Genomic DNA, 22,142 nt, shown 5'->3' on the forward strand with positions numbered 1-22,142 from the left:
TGTCTCAGGGCTGTCTGCAGTGTTTTTGTGGTCACAGTGTTTGTATATTAAATGAGCTGACACACAGTCTACACCTCCCTTCAGTTGTGGACAGGTCAATGCTATAAAAACTGTAATATATTGAATGCCTGTAACTATTGGCTGTTATTGTTATCAAAACACCTTGGGTACATACAGACCACAGATGTCACTCCACCTGAGATCCATTGTTAAATGTTTGATTGACAGGGGGCTTACCATTGATCACTGTACAGGTAATTTGGGGGTATTAACTTAAAATTGGGTTTTTAAGTTTAAAGATACAGTAAACAAAAAATGATGAATTTCGAAACCCCAGTGTTTTCACTTTAGGATGGGTTCAAATTAGTGATGGTATTTAATGATAATACATATATTATGTAAAGTCTTTCATCAGTATTGCCTCTTTTTGTAATGTTTGCATGTAGGAGTTACCGTTCATGTGGGACGGTATATAATATATATGAACTTTCGGTAAAGAGTATACAAAGCACCCAAATACAAACATTTACATTTTATGGTATAGATTCGCATATTACTACATTACAGCCTTATCTCCTAACACTGCCGTTGAATACATCACAGATTTCCAAAAATTGCAAATACAAATATTTCCTCGAGTAAGTCATCTAAAAGTAGTAACAAACTCAAAGTTACACAACATGTTCGGGATTCGGCGGTCGGCTCGATTCTAACAGATAAACACATCAGACATTAAAGATATAAAGAATTTGTATTCAGATTGGCCCAGGAAATCGAAAGCATTTCCTAAAATCTGATCCATCCCTTATGATAACCTTCGAATTACAGTGCAGGATTATTTTGCGTACAGTTGAAGTCTTGTTTAAAATTATTGAATATGATCACTGAAGTTTGCTCCGGAGGTCAAAATTCTACAATAATGTAATATCAATTAAAAAAAATGATATAAAATAAACTATAAAAATATAATAAAAATTGTAACATATTCTCCCACTAGTAATATTATTGAATGACCCCCCCCCCCCCCCCCTAAACAATACAATATGCGCTGTATGAAAAAGTAAATATAACGAATATTCATCGACTCTATAAAGAATACAAAAGTAAGTGTTTAAAGACCCCAAAAAAACACCATAGGGTTGCTCCACGGATGACTGAATGTGGGCGGAGCTTATCCATGGTCAATGTTATTTACCTGGCTAAGAGATCAGTTGTTGTGTATATTTTTATGATATACACAGGAAATTTCTCAGGTTATTACAAATTATGCTTAGTGTCTTGATTTGTGCAAAAAAAATAATTAAAATTTCTACCTACATGCATACCGCATTTCTATTTCCCGTAAACCTTCAAACTTGGTCATATTTATGTATTGCAAATGACAGGTTTAGCCCATTTCTAAACCTTTGCTTTTTAAAACTTCTAATTAAATTGTTATATATCGTATATAAATAATTTCCGAAATATAATATTACCCGGCGTTTCCAGGCACTTCCTGGTGTCCTGGGAGTTAGCGGTGTCGTGGGTGTAGTAGGTAAAATATTCATGTTTCGAGAGAATGAATAAATCCAAGTAGATCTGTGTACATGTACAACCAAGTGAAGGATGGTCAAGATACCCCTCAGTATGGGCCGTCTGTAGGGTTTCTGTAGCTGTAGTGTTTGCGTAATGGTGGTATCCCAAACAGAATCTGACACGAAGTCTCCCCCCCTCTCTCTCTCTCTCTCTCTCTCTCTCTCTCTCTCTTTAGGGTTTCTGTGGACGTAGTGTTTGTGTAACGATGGCATCCCAAACAGAAGCTGACACGAAGTCTACACCCCCTCCTCTCTCTCTCTTTAGGGTTTCTGTGAACATAGTGTTTGTGTAACGATGGTATCCCAAACAGAAGCTGACACATAGCTAGTCTACCCCCCCCTTTCTCTCTCTCTCCCTTACTCTCAATCATTGACTAAATGAGTAATTATTGTCATACGTATGCAACACTATTGCCATGCCATATTATTTTATCTATATTATTGCTACAGTTTTACACATTTCTCTCTCTCTCTCTTTATAAACATAAAACCGTGATAAATTATAAATAGCTCAATAACTCTCTCTCTCTTTATCTTTATAAATATAAAACCTGATAAATTATAAATAGAAATATCTCAATAACTCTCTCTCTCTCTCTATAAATTTAAATCCGTGATAAATTATAAATAGAAATATCTCAGTAACTCTCTCTCTCTCTCTCTCTAAATATAAAGCCATGATAAATTATAAATAGAAATATCTCAATAACTTATTTATGCTTTTTTACTGTTGTTTGATTTCTGATTGTGTAATTTATAATCCATGTGGTATCTCAAACAGAAGCATGTTTTAAACTACTGTAACAGTTTTACGCATGGGCAATATAACCATTATACATGTTGATATGCTGCGCCAATAAAGAATTGTTCATGTTTTTATAAATATAAAGCCACAATAAATCATTAATAGAAAATATTCCAATAACTTATGTTTTTTTTTTTTTTTTTTTATATTATTATTGTTTGATTTCTGATTGTTTAATCTATAATACATGTATAAAGATGGAGAGAGAAAATACGATGATAAATTGAATTGTATAGGGGACGTTAGAAATTAAAATATTCTAGGTGCGAGTCAATGCTATCAAAACTCAGGTATACTGGGGCTTTCCTCAAGATCTGAAGACTGCTGGTCATCATTAGCCATGATTGTTATCAAAACATTTTTCTCAGGTAGCTGTAGACCACGGTCTCTGCAAACGTCAATCAACCTCAGCTCTATTGTTAAAAGTTTGATTGACCAGTGGCTTATCATTGATCGCGACACAGGTAAAATTTGGGGGCGTTAACTTAAAGTTGGGTCTTTAACAAACACGGACCCCTGAACACACCAGAGGTGCAAGCACTGGCGATATTGGTTTGTGAACACAACAGTAATATTTAGTTAATAGGGATGATAATGGGTGAAAATTTGGTAACCGATTAGTCGTAAATTCTATTGACCGATTACATGTAACCAGTTAATCGTTAAGAATTATAATTCCGAATTATTTTATTTTATTTTAGCTTCAGTTATATTTTTAATTCACTGAAAAACAGTATGACGAGTGTTTCGATAAGTAAAGACGTGATTAAAAATCACATGAAAGGAGAATATTTTTAGAAATTCAAAATGTTCACTTTTTGCAACGCCTTGCCAGAACGGTGCATCATATAATTATTTATAATATTACAATATCTGGCTTCAAGTTTATGTTAAAGAAATAATTCTATTGTCTTCGAAACTTGTTTACAAGAATTTCCAAGGTGGCAAAAATCCATTTGGACGGCACACGGCACTAAAATTACTCAGCACGTGCGAGTCTACAAAACACAGCTGACATTTCATCTTCTCGTTTAAGCATTACTATGCGTGAAACATTGGGAAATCACTCAGAAATATGACTTAGTCTGACCTGCATGATTTGTAGGCGTCCCCCTCCATTTTTAGTTCACCTGAGCTAAAAGCTCAAGTGAGCTTTTCTGATCACCCGTATTCCGGCGTCCGTCTGTCCGTCCGTCTGTAAACTTTTAACATTTTTGACTTCTTCTCAAAAACCACTGGGCCAATTTCAACCAAAGTTGGCTCAAAACATCCTTAGGTAAAGGGAATTCTAAATTGTTAAAATAAAGGGCCAGGCCACCTTCCAAGGGGAGATAATCAAGAAAAGGTAAAAATAGAGTAGGGTCATTAAAAACTCTTCTTCTCAAGAACCACTAAGCCAGAAAAGATGAAATTTATAGATAAGCTTTATTAGGTAGTGCAGATTCTAAATTGTTAAAATCCTGGCCCCCGGGGGTCGGATGGGGCCACAATAGGGGATCAAAGTTTTACATACAAATATATAGAGAAAATCTTTAAAAATCTTCTTCTCAAGAACCACTGAGCCAGAAAAGCTGATATTTACATGAAAGCTTCCTGATATAGTGCAGATTCAAGTTTGTTAAAACGATGGCCCCCGGGGGTCGGATGGGGCCACAATAGGGGATCAAAGTTGTACATACAAATATATAGGAAAAATCTTTAAAAATCTTCTTCTCAAGAACCACTGAGCCAGAAAAGCTGATATTTACATGAAGGCTTTCTGACAATGCAGATTCAAGTTTGTTAAAATCCTGGCCCCAGGGGATCGGATGGGGCCACAATAGGGGATCAAAGTTTTACATACAAATATATAGGGAAAATCTTTAAAAATCTTCTTCTCAAGAACCACTTAGCCAGAAAAGCTGATATTTACATGAAAGCTTTCTGACATAGTGCAGATTCAAGTTTGTTCAAATCATGGCCCCTGGGGGTAGGATGGGGCCACAAGGAGGGATCAAAGTTTTACATACAAATATATAGGAAAAATCTTTAAAAATCTTCTTCTCAAGAACCATTGAGCCAAAGAAGTTCACATTTACATGAAAGCTTTCTGACATAGTGTAGATTCAAGTTTGCAAAAACCATGGCCTCCAGGGGTAGGTTGGGGCCATAATAGGGACTACGGTTTTACCTGCAAATATATATGGAAAGTCTTCTGATATGGACCAAGGTGACTCAGGTGAGCGATGTGGCCCATGGGCCTCTTGTTATTTTCATCCTCTGACTTTGTATAATGATGTATCTTTCTACATGTATGTTACTTGTCCTCATTATACCATGCATTATAATGGTACAAATCATTGAACTGATTATTAAAACAATGTGGAAATTATGCTGGCTGCGTCGAATTTATCAGTGTGATACTAGTACTACTTGGTAGTTTATTTTACGCAAGCATTTTATATAGACTATATAGAGGTTGACTGGGAACTTTGAAAAAGGTTTTAACTTTGGATACATACTGTCCCGCACGTACGACAACTCGTACAAGCAAGAATTACGAAAATCTGGAATATGAACTTTTGAGGGCATTGGAGTGTTAAGAACACATCTTGTTTGTTTTATATTGTTGCTGAATATTGAATTTAGCCCTTTGGACTAGTGATACTTTTAACTAGTATTCAGGTGACCATGCAATAAGGCCTTGTGGGCTTCTTGTTTTTTATGCACAAGTGGCTTATTTTGGTGAGTGTATACTTATTCAAGGTGGGCAGTGTCTATATATTCCTTATGGCAAGACCTTATATTTCATACCATGATATTTTACCTGTTGACCTTGTATTATGTTATGTCATGACCTGTAGGGGCTGAATTGGGGCCACAATATGGGATCAGAATTTTTCATGGGAATAATCTTTTAAAAATCGATTAAAGAACAGAAATGGCCTGGTTGCTTTTAAATATGTTTTCTAATCTCTATCATACAGACAGCAGTATAAAATATGCTGGAAAATGTAGGATTAAAAAAAGAAAGAAAACAACTTTCACAAGAATTTCACACATATATCTTCACAATGTTTTTATATCAACTTTAATGACGGCAAGGTCTGAAAAATGTCAAGTAAAAGCTGTGTGAGGAGTTGGTTACACAAAGTACCATACTTAAAAAGTCACTTAATGTCTAACAATACATTTAAATTTTTCGAAGCATTCAATGTTCCCTTAACAGCTATACAAGGTCTGAAGGATGTTAAATGAATGCTGGAAGAGTTGATTACAAAAATAGGAGTTCAACTACTTGTAAATTTTTCGAAAAATGTCTGATCACTTTCAAAAAGACATCTTCAATGTGTCCATAACAACTGTACAAAGTTTGAGGAATGTCAAGTTAGAGGTGTAAGAGGAGTTGGTTACATAAAATGCCATTCACCATTCTATAAGCCATTTGCATGTTGTGCAACCAGGCCAAAAATTATGACAGCTGAACAACAGCCAGGTCAAGGTGTTTTAAGTGAGTGATATGGTCCAGAGGCCTCTTGTATTGCTATCCATTTTTATACGCCTGTCTTTAGATGGGACGTATAATGGTAAAGTGATGTCTGTATCCGTCCGTCTGTCTGTCCGTCTTTCCTTCCACAGGTTCCAAGCGAAGACCTTCTTATTTTACAGAGGATTTTAATGGGTATGGAAGATGGATGTGCATGTGGGAAGGACTTTGATTTTCAACTTGTAAGAAAATTACAGTTTGTTGAACTTAGTCCATTTTGAGGAAATATTATATTAAATAAAAACATGGTTTGTCCCTACAACTCTTCACAGTTTAGAAGCTAGAGTGTTTGTAAATAAACTTGAAGATGTGCATAGTGCAAGGATATTGATTCTCAACTTGGAAGATGTGCTTCTCAATAATTTTTTTAAATTTTGAATTGGTTGTTGAATTTGGGGGAAATATTTTACACACAGAACTCTTGGTTTGTCTTTCTACCTCCTGTCACAGTTTTAAGGTAAGACCCTTTATTCATATTATACAAAGAAAGTAATGTCGCAGCCTGGTGATGGCTGATTCAACTTGAAGCAGAGTTGCAAAGTTCTACAAATTATGGCTTAAGGAAAACACCCTATGTAAGCATTTTCGATGGCGTATTATGTGCCGTTTGCAGTACTCTTGTAGTCTGTCATTGTGAGGTTATGCGTTGTGCATGAACCAATTCCAACCACTGTTCGGCCATAATTCTGCAAATATCATGTCAGCATTGACTGATAAACTGATAATAATTTGGCAATACAATATTTTAGTTAAACATTTAAGTAAGTTCGGTTTAATACTTTTTATGCCCCGCCATGAATGTGGCCGGGACAGATAGTGTTTGACTTGTCCATCTTCCATCCCTCCGTCACACTTTGTGTTTAGCTCTTTGTTTAGCTCAATTTCAAAGAAACTATTCAAGAAATTTTCATCAAACCTTACATGCTGATACATTATTGGTATCATCTATTCAACTGCATCAATATTTTTTTACCTTGACTTTTCCTTTAACCTTGACCTCACTTTTCCATATTTGGTATTTAACTCAGTTTCAATGTAACTATTGACAATATTTTTATGAAAACTCTGACACTGATACATATTGGTGGTAGCTATTCAACTGTGGCATTATTTTATGACCTTGACCTTCCCTGTGACTTTGACCTCACTATTTCTTATGGCATTAAGCGTAGTTTCAAAGCAATTAATGAAGAAATTTTTGTCCATTTCTGAATATGGCTAGAGCATAAAGGAGTGGATATATAAGTCTAATTTGAATTAGATTGGTGTTTGTCATGTCAGTTTATGATATCCATGTATGTATATGAGGATCAGCATTTCATGCAAGTATATTTTTTTTAGCTCAAGTGAGCTTTTCTGATCGCCTATTTGCCATCATCTGTCCATCCGTTTTTCTGTAAACTTTTTACATTTTCGACTTCTTCTCCAGAACTTCAGGGCTAATTTCAACCAAACTTGGCAAAAGCATCCTTGTGTGAAGGGATTTAATGTTTGTTCAAATGAAGGGCCATGCCTCCTTCAAAGGGGAGAAAATCACAAAAATGCAAAAATAGGGTGGGGTCATTTAAAAATCTTCCCAAGAACTACTGAAACAGAAGAGCTGAAATTGACATGAAAGCTTCCTGACATAATGCAGATTCAAGTTTGTTCAAATCATGACCCCTGGGGGTAGGATGGGGCCACAATAGGGGATCAAAGTTGTACATGCAAATATATAGGGAAGATCTTTGAAAATCTTCTTCTCAAGAACCACAGGGCCAGAAAAAAGCTGAGATTTACATGAAAGCTTCCTGACATAATACAGATTCAAGTTTGTTAAAATCATGGTCCCTAGGGGTAGGATACAATTGGGGATCAATGTTTTACATGTGAATATATATAGGTAAAATCTTTAAGTATAGGCCTAGGTGACTCGGGTGAGTGATGTGGCCCATGGGCCTTTCATTCTTCTTTTGTTAGAAGTAATTTTGAATAATGATAAGTCTCGCGCCGGTAAGTGAGAAATGATAACTTATCATTGATAACCTTTCTATTGATAGCTAGGTAAGGCCAAGTAAAATTAATTAGTAGATTATCATTCAAACTTTGCAAAAAAATGGGGCGGGTGGGAGGATTTTATTTTTTATTTTTCGCCATGGTATTCTTGACCTCGAAAATGCCTTCTCTCATTGAAAAAAGGCTTTATAAATCATAATTACATGTGTATTTGGGTTTCTAAAGGGCAAAGTGAAACAATGTACGTTTACGATACCGGACCGGGCATAAAAATATCCGGAAATCGTAATTTTGAAAAATAAAAAAAATCGGGGCGGGGCGATTTTCGAGGGGCGGGCAGGAATGATAATCTACTAATTAATTTTACTTGGCCTAACATTTAACCAATGCAAAATTGCTATTTATCTTTTTAGCCATTTTCTTAGAATTTTGGTAAATTTGAATAATATTCTTAGTGAAATGAATGGTTGATACTTGAGCTAAATAGTTTAGATATAAAAACATTTTGAAAAAAGGTGAATTTTTTTTTTTATTAGAACTCTTCACTTTGCCATAGAAATAATGCATTAAATTGATAAGGGAGAGTGTTAGATAGGTTTTCCTTTATGTGGGATATGACTTTAAGCACCTTTGAGCGTACATAGTGTATGAAAAGAGTGCTAAATGTAATGGTTATCTTCTAGCATCCAGTAATATTCACATTATCAAATAGATGGGCGGTTCTTCTGTCACGAGTGCGCTCCGAGTGAGAGAAGGACTGCCCGACTCTTTGATAATGTGAATTTTACGAGGATGCTGGAAGATGACCGACTTGTCACATGTTTCAAAAGCTCCTCATTTTACATTTATTGAACCATACATTCAATACAATGGTAGATTGCCATATACCATTGTCGGACTATGCATGTGTATATAAAATTTAATACGCTTTACCCGTAAAACATGCAGCAAAACTAACTTAACGAAAACTGATTATCCCTGCATGTACATCAGTATTAATCACATATTGGTGGCTTCATGAATTATTTTTCAGGAATTTTAATTCTATACATGTATTTGTACAAATGTTTTAAGAAAACATATATAACACAAATATTACAGTAGGAAAAGGATTAAAGACTTGCATTAGCAAACTCTTTATAGAATGAGAGAGAGAATGAGAGAGAGAGAATATGAGAGAGAGAGAAAACTATTTAACATTACTGACTGCAAAAACGGTCACAGAGTATGTGTATATCTGTTACATAACAATTTCTGTCTGCTTCAACGCCCCAGACATCGATCCTCGCATGCTTTACCCGTAAAACAGCAAAACCAACTTAACGAAAACTGATTATCCCTGGCAGTATCTGTCACATATTGGTGGCTGTATAACACAAATATTAAAGTAGGAAAAGGATTAAAGACTTGCATTAGCAAACTCTTTATAAAATGAGAGAGAGAGAGAGAGAGAGAGAGAGAGAGAGAGAGAGAGAGAGAGAGAACTATTTAACATTACTGACTGAAAGAGCGGTCAGCTGAGGTATGTGTATATCTGTTACATAACACTTCTTGTTTGCTTCAACGCCCCAGACATCGATCGGCGCATGCTTTACCCGTGAAACAGCAAAAGTAATTTCACGAGAACTGAATTATCCCTGTCTTGTTTCTATTGTGTAATTCTGATGTTAGTACTGCCCATGCGATAGCAATTAAGGTGGGAGGAGCTCGTTTTATCACATATGCGATAACAAGACCCTGTTGATGATAACCAGATACTATACCTGAACAACAAAAGAAAATCACTGTAAATTTCTCCTTCAATCGAAGTGAAAAGTCATCCTTAATCTGCATAATTTTCTTTGAAGAAAAAAGGGTTCAGTATTTTAATTTTTTTCCCACAAAATGAAAAAAATTCAACCTGTTTCCCATTGTGAATGTGGCAGATTATCAAGGCCATGAGAAGGTACCAATAATCCCTAGGTTTTTAGCTCACTTGAGCATTTCTAATCAAAACTTTCCATTGTTGTAAACTTTTTACATTTTCATTATCTTCTTCAGAACCATCTGGTCAATTTTAACCAAACTTGGCACAAAGCATCCTTGAGTGAAGGATATTCTGAGTGAAGGGGATTCAAGTTTGTTCAAATGAGGGGCATTGCCCTTCTCCAAGGGGAAATGATAGCGAAATAGTGAAAATACAATTTTTTTTTATTCTTCTCCAGAACCAGCAGGCTAATTTCAATCAAACTTAGTACAAATTATCTTTGGGTAAAGGGGATTCAAGTTTGTTCAGTTAAAGGGCTATTCCCTTTTTTCCCCTTCAAAAGGGAGCTAGATCATCACAAAAATGCAACGATAGGGTGTGGTCATTTAGAAATCTTCTTTTCAAGAACCACTGGGCCAGAAAAGTTCAAATTTATATGGAAGCTTCCTGGCATTGTACAAAATTCATGGCCCCTGGGGGTAGAGTGGGGCCACAATAGGGAATCAAAGTTTTACATGCGAATATATAGGAAAAAGTCTTTATAAATCTTCTTCTCAAGATCCACTAGTCCAGACAAGTTCAAATTTACATAGCAGCTTTTTGACATAGTGCAGATTCATGTTTGTGAATCATGGCCCACGGGGTTAGGTTGGGCCACAGTAGGGTATCAAAATTTTACATGCAAATATGATGGGGAAATTTTTAAATATGGACCAAATATGGACATCTTTTTAACATCACATCTTTGGCCCATAATTTTCATATTGCATTATAACCGTCACATCATGCAGGCGGGGCATTCATGTCCTATGGACATGTTTCTAGTCTTTGTAGAATGAATTAGCTAGTGGTTGGTTATGTAATATTTCTTGACATCAAAGATAAAGGCACACATCACAGATGTTCAAACATCACATATTTGTGCATTAAAATTAAATATAGCATTTATGCATGTATACAAGTGATAACTTATAGAAAGTATACAAAATACCTTCATTTTATTTCCCTTGCTGTTCTCGGCTTTTAAAAAAACCAAAAGTAGTCAATTCATCTTTTGTGAGGCTGGTTTAGACTAATTGTATGATTCATCTCGGTAATTAACCAACAGATTCAATCGACAATCAGTTAAATCTCCTGTACAATAATTCTTTAAAAATCATAGAAAATGTATTCTTGATGTTCGTCATATATCAGATTAAAGCTTTCTTTGAGAAATTCTAGACCAGTAGAGCTACACCTGGTTAGAAAAATAATTTTCATATTTTCCTGAATGAAATGCACGTATTGAAAAATTTTGTATATTTTACTTATGTGATTGTTAGGGCCCTTGGGCCTCTTGTGTATTGAAAGGTTTCAATTCAGCACACCTAAATGTTATCATTTTCTCACCACTTTTCTTATAGCTACTGAAAGAATGTAAGGAAGTTCTAAGAGGAGCAGTGATAGTGAAACAGTATTTTCAGACCATGGTGGATGATGTATCATCAGAGGGTGAGACAAATATAATGAAAGATTTGGAGGAATTTGATGATGATGTCAGGAAAATGTTGGATGTAAGTTATTGCATTGTTCTATGTATTGAGTCTGTCTAGTATCTAATTCTGTAACAGCATGAATGCTTGAATACTTTTTTAGCTCACCTGAGCTGAAAGCTTGAATGAGCTTTTCTGATCACCCATTGTTCGTCTGTCCATCCGTCTGTCTGTCTGTAAACTCTTTACATTTTCGACTTCTTCTGAACCACTGGGCAAATTTCAACCAAACTTGGCAAAAAGCATCCTTGGGTGAAGGGCTTTTAAGTTTATTCAAATGAAGGACCATGCCCCTGCAAAAGGGAGATGATCACAAAATGCAAAAGTACGGTGGGGTCATTTAAGAATTTTAACCACTGGGCCAGAAGAACTGAAATATACTTAAAAGCTTTCTGACATACTGCAAATTCAAGCTTCTTAAGATCAAGGCCCCAAGGTGTAGGATTGGGGGCCACAATAGGGGATCAAAGTTTTACATACAAATATATAGGGAAAATCTTCTCAAGAACCATTGGGTCATTGATGTTTACCTTTACACGAAAGCTCCTGACATAGTGCAGATTCAAGTTCGTTAAAATCATGGCCCCCGGGGGTAGACTGGGACCACAATCGGGGATCAAAGTTTTACATACAAATACAGTCTGAAACGTTCTACTTTACCATTTTTAGGTCACCTGAATTCATTCAGGTGACCTATTGCTATCTGTTTTTGTCCGTCGTCGTTTGTCGTGCGTCGTGCGTTAACATTTGAACATTTTCAGCTTCTTCTTTGAAACCCCTGAACCAATTTCAACCAATTTTGGCATATAGCATCTGTGGGTGAAGGGGAACAAAAATTGTGAAATTCGTGGTCCCTGCCCCCCAGGGGCCTGAGGGGTGGGGCAAAAACCATCAAAATGAGTGTAATTTTAAAAAATCTTCTTCTTTACTCCTGGACATCAAGAAGCCAAACTGTGGGCATAATTATAATGAGCATTGAGCCCTCTACCAAAATTGTGAAATTCATGGCCCCTGGGGCAGGGGTTCTTGTGTTAGGGTGGGGCTCTATTGGTCATATAGTGAAAATGGCAAAAACCATCAAAATGAGTGTAATTTTAAAAAATCTTCTTCTTTACTCCTGGACATCAAGAAGCCAAACTGTGGGCATAATTATAATGAACATTGAGCCCTCTACCAAAATTGTGAAATTCATGGCCCCTGGGGCAGGGGTTCTTGTGTTAGGGTGGGGCTCTATTGGTCATATAGTGAAAATGTAGAAATTCTTTGAAAATCTTCTCTGTCTCTGGGTATTAAGTAGACAAACTAATAGCATGGTAATGATGAGTAAGGATGCCTCTTTATACCCCCCGCAACAAGTTGTGGGGGGGTATACTGGAATCGAGTTGTCCGTCTGTCCGTCCGTCTGTAGACGCAATGGTTTCCGGGCTCTAAAGCATTATCCTTTCCACCTACCGTCACCATATCATATATATGGACTACCCATGGGATGAAGATGTTCCCTATCGATTTTGGGGTCAAAAGGTCAAAGGTCAAACGCACTGGACATTGAAGTAGCAATATGGTTTCCGGGCTCTAAAGCGTTATCCTTTCCACCTACAGTCACCATATCATATATATGGACTACTAATGGGATGAAGATGATCCCTATCGATTTTGGGGTCAAAAGGTCAAAGGTCATGTGCACTGGACATTGAAGTAGCAATATGGTTTCCGGGCTCTAAAGCGTTATCCTTTCCACCTACAGTCACCATATCATACATATGGACTACCCATGGGATGAAGATGTTCCCTATCGACTTTGGGGTCAAAAGGTCAAAGGTCATGCGCACTGGACATCGAAGTAGCAACACTCAGAAAAGAGGTAGTTTATACCTATTACCAACACCCTTTGGGAGATTGAGGTAAGCGGGGGGTATTCTTAGTGAGCATTGCTCACAGTACCTCTTGTTAAAAATTGTGAAATTCATGGCCCCTGGATCAGGGGTTCTGGTGCTAGGGTGGGGCTCTATAAGTCATATAGTGAAAATGCATTATTTCTTTGAAAATCTTCTTCTCTGTCCTTGGGTATTAAGTAGACAAACCAATAGCATGATTATGATGAGCAAGGATGCCTCTTTCAAAATTGTGAAATTTATGACCCCTGGGTCAGGGGTTCTGGTATTAGGGTGGGGCCCTATTGATCATATAGTGAAAATGCATTTTATTTCTTTGAAAATCTTCTCCTCTGCTGCTGGGTATTAAGTAGACAAACTAATAGTATGATAATGATGATCAAGGATGCTTCTTTCAAAACTGAAATTTATGGCCCCTGGGTCAGGGGTTCTGGTGCAAAGGCGGGGCTGACCACATAGCTATTCAATGTTTCTTCCATCCAAAAGTAAAATTCTTATATTTAAACACAAACCTAATTCAAACATTGGAAGGTTGTTACATGATACTCAGGTGACCTATAAGGCCCCTGGGCCTCTTGTTCCGTTTGCTCACCATGCATTCACCATACACTCTCCATTTACAGTTTTGCACTCACCGTGCGTTCACCATTTACAGTGCGTTCACCGTTCACTGTCATTCTGAACACCAAAGGGAAATGATTGATTTTCATAGCAAGGCAAAAATGAAAAAGAAACGTGTGCATAAGAGTGAAAGTAAACTTTCGTATTATATCAGAAATTTAATTTATAAAGTACAAATGTCAGGATTATCAATTGCAAAAATTCAAGAAAAACTGGAGATCACTTCCCAATATCAAAGAATAGAATAAATCATTTTTATTATTACAAAACATAACTATTGTTTGGTTAAAAAGTGGGAGAAGTTCTGAATGAGAGAAAAATGTAAGAGCCTGCAGTTATGAATTCAACCCTTATACATGTACATGTAGCGAAGAATGAGTACTGGTAAACGTACAAAAATGAGGAGGTTTCGGTTAATAAATACTTTAAATATGGGCCAAGGTGACTTACGTGAACGATGTGGCCCATGGGCCCCATGTTGAAGTTGTGTATTCACAAATTACTATGCCCATCTTGAATGATATAGAATGTAGTCCAAGAATAAATTGTTAATTCAACTCAAATCATGTTTTATTATATACATTGTAAACTCAATGTTTTAAAATATTAAAGGATAAGGAATGTATGTATTATTTTTTGTTTGATGGTAGTAAACCACCAAAAAAAAAAAAAAAAAAGACGGAAAACTTTTGCATGAAAGGTGAAGGTATTGAACAGTGATGAATCTCATAACTCTTCTAAGGAATACAAAATAGAGAGTTGGGCAAACACGGACCCCTGGATATACCAGAGATGGGATCATCATGCGCTACACACAATGATGCAGTTTACTCTTTTTTTTAGCTCACCTAAGAGCTCTAGTGAGCTTTTCTGATCGACTGTTGTCCGTCGTCTGTCCATCCGTCCGTCTGTCTGTGTAAACTTTTCACATTTTCGACTTCTTCTCCAGAACCACTGGGCCAATTTCAACCAAACTTGGCACAAAGCATCTTTGGGTGAAGTTCAAATGAAGGGCCATGCCCCCTTCAAAGGGGAGATAATCTCAAAATTGCAATAAATGCAAAAATTGGGTGGGTCATTCAAAAATCTTCTCAAAAACCACTGAAAATTTACGTGAAAGCTTCCTGAGATAGTGCAGATTCAAATTTGTTAAAATTATGACCCCTGGGGGTAGGGTGGCTCCAGAATAGGGGATCAAAGTTTTGCATACAAATATATAGGGAAAATCTTTAAAAACCTTTTTCTCAAGAACCATTGGGCCAGAAGAGCTGACAGTTACATGAAAACTTCCTTACATAGTGCAGATTCAAGTTTGCTTAAATCATAGCCTCCGGGGGTAGGATGAGGTAACAATAGGGGATCAAAGTTTTACATACGAATATATAGGACAAATCTTTGAAAATCTTCTTCTTAAGAACCACTGGGCCAGGAAAGTAGAAATTTACTTGAAAGTTTCCTGACATAGTGCAAATTCAAATTTGTTAAAATCATGGCCCCCGGGGGTAAGATGGAGCCACAATAGGGAATCAAAGTTTTATATACCAAGATATAGGGAAAATCTTCTAAGAACCACTGGGCTAGGAAAGTACAAATTTTCATGAAAGCTTCCTGACATAGTACAGGTTCAAGTTTGTTAAAATCATGGCCTCCGGGTTTAGGATGGGGCCACTATAGGGGATCAAAGTTTTATATACAAGTATATAGAGAAAATCTTTGAAAATCTTCTCAAGAACCATTGGGCCATAGAACTTTACATTTACATGAAAGCTTCCTGACATAGTCCAGATTCAAGTTTGTAAAAATTATGGTCCCTGTCGGTAGGTTGGGGCCACAATAGAGATCAAAGTTTTACATGTGAATATATAGGGAAAATCTTTAAATATGGGCCAAGTTGACTCAGGTGAGTGATTTGGCCCATGGGCCTCTTGTTTTTTTTTATTTTTCATGGTATACCTCCATCCAATGAAAAAATAATAAATTAATTCCTTAATGACCTTTATCACTTGTTGAACGTAATTTGTAAGGCATGTCATTTCCAGATTACAATAACAGCTAAGTAAACAAGCATGGAATACCTCAAATGCTATCAAATGCTGTCTTTCAATGAAAGGAATCACTACAACCATTCATAGGAAAATGCATTTGATTATATTATGTGAGTTAGCGAGGTAAATAAATCTAGTAAATATCTTGAGGATATCGGTAAAACTTCATGCCTTGTATCTAAGGATATGCATCGAAATGCACCCTTTTTCCCCCCATCTAATTTACACTGGGCACTAAGCACCATAGTGACCTGGATTGTCATCGTAAGACTGCGCGTGGCTCTTTACGGACCATCTGCTAGCGAAAGACCATTTGTATCGATGTCAACTTTGCCCTACAATTGGTTACTATCATGTGACTGCGGTGTATAAATGTAGATTCTAATCAGTCGTTCAGGCACATCCCGAAAGTTCCATATTGGTTCAGTATTAGAAACTCATACACACAGACAGGAAACATCCAAATTCTTCTACATTTTGTGCTTTGCTTCACTTCACTGAATGTCTTTGTGTAATTTTTGTTTTCAAGGTATATTTTACATACTTGCAAAGCTGGATGTTAGCTTTGCAGAGTCTTCCAGAAGCATCTCTCAATCTAAAAAATGTCTTAGAATCAGAGTGGCTCTTCACTAAGCAGATATGCCCTCATGTAATAGGTGGAGAGGCAGAAGCAGGCAAACGATTCAGGTAAGCTGAATAATTTTTTTAGGTAAGCAAGTTAATTTGATTGATGTCAATACTTATCAGAAAAACATGAAAACATCTAGTTGTCATAAATGGAAAAAGCAACCATACATGCCAACTTAATCCCCATGGGGGATTTTGCGCGCGACGACCTTTTTTCAAAGCTCAAAATTCATGACATTTTACCATGAAAATAAATATTTGTCTTTTCAAATAAAATATCAATCTAATCATTGTACAAGTATCATATATTAACACAACATCAAGTGTGTTTGACCATTAACTTTAACAAAACTATATAAAAAAAAAACCCACTTTGAAAGATATACATAAATATTTTATTAAAATCATCTATTCAGCAAAAAATCCTCTCCAACAACAAGTCACATACATATTATCAAATAATACTTACACTTGCATCCTTTTACACCATATAAACATTGGCTGGTCTATATATCAAAATTTAAATTAAAGCACATGCATTTAGGTACAACTACAAAGGCGATCTTGCTTGTCTGTAAACATGGGCTTGCAGAGTCTGGTGGAACAATCTGCATTGCAACCAGAAAAGGAGTGATCTGCCCTGCTATGAAGTTTGCGAACAAAACCTTTGCACCCATGACATCTGAAATAATTACCAGGAAAAACACATCAAAATATACGTTTTTACTTGTAAAGAAAGGCTACTTGCTAATATAAAATTCAGTACAGACTTGTGCGAATTACGCATCACATAGTCTATTGAACACTACACTATATAGACTATATAATACATCGCTATAGACAGATAGATTCGGATAGCCTATATTATTATAGTTGGAAAAAATATATATATTTGACTTACCTTATTGCATAATTTTGGATCGATGCTGTCAGCGTGAGGCAAAAATCGGGAATGTCCGATTGTTTGGTGGTGACACTATCATCATTGTCATTCACGTTAAAACTTTGTGTAAAGGATATATGTCAATTTGAAATCCGTCTTCCCGATTAATTACTATCAAAACATGCTTCGCACTGTCCAATAAGCACCCCGACACAGGCAGACCAGGTAAATTACACCACCCCGATACCATGCGACACAGGTAAACAGCAATGGCTGACTATTGTCCCGATTTCTGATTGGCCAGTTCAGAAATGACGCGGGATTTCAAATTCCGGTTGGAAATGGGGGTTTGTTGTCGTAAAATGGGAGATATTTTTTAGAAAATCAGGATTTCGGGGTATTTTTGCAATCCCGATCGGGATATCGGGATTTGCCTTTTCAACTTCTTCAAATCGGGAAAATCCCGCACAAATCGGGAAAGTTGGCATGTATGAGCAACTTGTTGCACTTGCAACTATCAACAATGCTAGTTTCGGTATTTATGTTACTTGAGCCTTAGGGTATAATATTTGGTGAACTTTACTTAAGGTATAATATTTAGTGAACTTTACTGATAAAAAGTTGTCCTTGTGTCTGTCAGTATCGATGTTGACATGGTGGTTTATTGTTCACATTTTTTACTTCACTAGAATCTCTGGGTCAATTTCAACCAAACTTGCAACAAAATGACCTTGAGAAAAGAGGATGAAAGTTTGCAAACTGGGAAGATAATTAGAAATAATGAAAATAGGATGAGATGTTTATAAAATCTTCTCAAGAACCACTGTATCAGAAAATCCAAAACTTGTATGAAAGGTTCCCAAAGTAACATGTATTGCAAAGAGTCGATTTTTTTTCAACTATGACCCCTGGGACCTGTTTTTATAAAAAGGTTTTGGCATAAGTTAGTCCAACCAAGTTATGCCAATATTAAGACAGGCCTAAATTGTGTTTCAGACTTTAAAACTGGATTTTAATCTCTAAAAACTTAGACCTCTTTGCTGAGTACTAAGCATGTGCAGATCATACTGTATATACTTGCCTATCAATCTGTTCGCCTGTAAGTATGTTCGCCTATAAATCGCTTGTATTTTTTAAGGTTATATTTTGTAGGATTTGCCATTAACCCGCTTAAAAGTCGGTCAACTTTTTGCCACAATCAGTTGACAATTTCAAGTCCATGCTCTACTGTTTTTATACCTATGTTTCAAAAAAAATTTTGTCGAGAAATATCGCTTTTTTTCTTTTTTCTCTCAACAAATCAATATCATGCCAATACTCTAATGTATTTACCAGTATTCAAATAATATTTTGGGATATGGCATCGATATTTAACCTCTTATTCTCAGCAAACTTTGTTTATTTTGTCCATGTTTTTGTTTAAGATTTATGTCCCTTGTCTTGTATATTTTGAACACCAATCTCAATTTTTTTCTACTTTACATGCTCAATTAAAATAAAAAGATATGCTTTATAATTTTATTTCATAAATACTAAGCCATTATTGAAAGTGAGAAATTTATAGTTACTATGTCAACATATCACTGGCGAGTGTCGGGACATGAAAGAAATTCGTTGTCATTGTCAATAAAATGTTCATGGAGGAGATGCTTCTGTAGCTTCGAGAGCGGAATGTCATTGTAAAAGTAAACTATCATAGTTACTGCTTTCACTTCCCCTGTCTTCTGTTGTAGCAGCTTTCACCAGACACAGACTTAGGAAAGTCATTGTTACGAATGTCATCCTCACTGCCATCCAAATTGTTACTAATTCCGCATTTTTTAAATGAATAGCACACAGTCTCAGGGGAAATAGATTCCCAGGCATCCTTAATCCACTGTGTTACCAGGCACAGACTGGGTCGCTTGACATTTCCAGCAGTAGTATATTCTTTTTGTCTGTCCAGAATTCCCAGATCTTTGTCTTGAATGGTTTGTTGAGGCACCAGAACAGTTTCCCCATATTTTCTGCAGCCACATATCGCACAGATCTTCTGTCACCCAGCCTATCTCATTCACTTGCACTAGAACACTGGACTTTTCCTTGGGTATTGTTTTTCGCTTGAAAATAACCATTGGTTTCAATTTTGTTCCGTCTGCCAAACAACTAAGAACAACAGTCATGTTGGATTTCTCTGCGCTGGTTGTTTTTACGGTCATAGTATTTTCACCCTTGATGTGAACTGTCCTGCTTGACAGCAAGTCAAACAATATGGGGGTTTCATCCATACTTCCTATGGTGTTAGTGGGAAAGTTGTTGATTCTACGTTGTTTTATGATGAACCGATTAAAGTTCTGGACTTTTGTTTTCTATGTCGGCAGGTAGCTTCTGTGCAATATGAGTCTGTTGTCGTAGAGCCAGGATGTGGCGTTTCATAAAATGACTGCACCATCCTGCAGTGTCTGAAGTCATTTGGGGCAAGGGTCGAATGTGCGCAGACTCTCTGCAAGGCATGGAGATGAATGGCGTTTCTGGTGACAATGTACCTTTGTTGTTGGAGATCAGTTACCCATTCAAATAAGTTCAAGTGTGGCATCCGGTGAGGCAGTAGTATGCATTTTCTTCACTGAACGTTCAACTGCCTGCAGGGAACTTTTCTTTTTTTGCCATTCTCTGATTAATTTCTTGTTAATGCCAAACTCTCGCTCAGCTGCTGCATTGGTATGAGTTTCAGCATATGAAACAGTTGGAATGAGGAGGATCTCTGTTTCTTTGGCATGGTGATGAACAATGTAATGATTCTACCAACGTACACATGATATTTATGAGAAGTTGATAATTACAAGGTGCTCAATGTCCAAGCCATATCTGTTTTAAGTTTAATCACAACCCTGGTCTATTATTGGCAATTATCACTTGTTTACCTAAGCAATTATTGTCTCCTAATTACCCGTACCTGACATCGTTTTTACTTAGTGGCTTGCGCATCGCAAAAACCATGAACATGGGATACAATTCATTTTATCAACAATCAAGTGTTTTTAGAGTCAAGAATGATGATCTAAATTATCTGTTAACAATATTAAATCTTTTATCACAGCTGGTATATGGATATGTCAATATTCAATCGGGTTCGCAATTCAATTTTACCGATAAACGATAGATTTACAGCAGGTCAAGTTATTGAAAGAATTAGTTACCGGTATGTAAATAATTTTCAAAATAAATAATATACACTTAACTAAATAAAATTATCAAAATATGTAAATACTTGTATTTTATACATATTAAATTTTAAAATACATAAACAATACGATAAGTCCAGACATTTGTCAATGGTAATCGTTTGTGTGGTAGTCCATGATAATTGTTGGAGTTGTTTAATTAACACTACATTACGCCGCCCAGAAAAATACCAATCTTCTTAGGACACGCCTATAAGTCGGACATACAGCTTTTGGACCAAAACTTGACTCCCGAAAATCCGACTTATAGCTAGGTGATTATATACGGTAATTTATTTTGTTAGAGACTATGATTACATGAGGTGGATCAGTGCTGGTGTCTCTCTCTCAGAAAAATATAAACATTACAAAAATGTCTAACTTACATAGAATAGTATATATGATTGTGAATTAAAATACGCTTGTACAACTCAAAACTACGCACCGTGCAGATCACGAGTATTCCTCATCACACGGTGGAAAACGCATGGTGTAAAATAATGGTCTTTGTTACAGATGTTTATGACACATTATGTATTTTACACCATGGGCCTCCGTGTCTAGTGAGTCCCTAATGCTCTCCGTGTCACACTCATCGTCGGAAACCCACAGTTGATTACGCTTCGTTCCTCTCTCCATCACCCGTGGGTCCATTCATTTCTACTCGCTCGTTCTAATGAATAAATATTTTAAAATATCGTCCAATCAAAGTAATCGTTATAGTAATGGAACTCTTCTGTTTTTAAAGGTAGCACTAACTTAACTTTGCTACCACAGCAATTCTATACCGAAATTGGGGTGAAAACGTCTCTTTGATTGGATAAATCGCTTAGGGTTTTCCATGAGCACCCAATCAAATTGCCTCCTTAATTATTCATGAGAACGAGCGAGTAGGAATGAATGGACCCACGGGTGATGGAGAGAGGAATGAAGCGTAATCAACCGTGGGTTTCCGACGATGTGTCACACTGTGTCTATATGAGATTGTATATAAAGTGGAACCCCCTTTTTAAGTTCATTGTTTATTACGTTAGACCACTTATTACGTTAGAATATTAAAGCACTAAACCATTTCTTAAAATGTTTAAACCTATATAAGATAGACATGGTTTTTACATTGTCCCAAGATGCCGTGATTCGGAATTATGTTGTAAAAATTCTGACAAAAGCGTAATAAACCCTCGCATATGCAATGTTGATTAAGATAATCACCCTATAATCAGCAGTCAGTAAATTTCCAAGTCTGTTAGTAACTGCATGATCACACTTTTGGGGAGGAGGGGGATAATCAAATTATTTGGATGCACCCTTTTGATTGATTAATTGAAAAATAATTGAATTTTATTGAATTCAAATTTATGGTATAAATATATTAAATTCACTTTATTTTTATCCTAAATTATCTGAATAAGAATAAAATCATTAAGAATCAGAACAGTTAATTTTCAATCCCATTGAATCCCATACTTTCGA

The 22,142-nt window shown here is 36.3% G+C and overlaps 1 protein-coding gene across 2 annotated transcripts in view; it reads left to right on the top strand.

Annotated features, from left to right (window-relative positions):
• Positions 1-22,142, top strand: part of LOC125675655 (mitogen-activated protein kinase kinase kinase 4-like) — a 132,112-nt gene that overhangs the window by 21,859 nt on the left and 88,111 nt on the right. For both annotated transcript variants that reach the window (XM_048913433.2, XM_048913434.2), the window contains exons 4-5: positions 11,270-11,419; positions 16,486-16,643. In XM_048913433.2, coding sequence (XP_048769390.2) covers positions 11,270-11,419; positions 16,486-16,643 — 308 coding nt within the window. The remainder of the gene's footprint in view (positions 1-11,269; positions 11,420-16,485; positions 16,644-22,142) is intronic.

Source organism: Ostrea edulis, chromosome 3 (genome assembly GCF_947568905.1).
Source record: "Ostrea edulis chromosome 3, xbOstEdul1.1, whole genome shotgun sequence".
NCBI classification, from domain to species: Eukaryota; Metazoa; Mollusca; class Bivalvia; order Ostreida; family Ostreidae; genus Ostrea; species Ostrea edulis.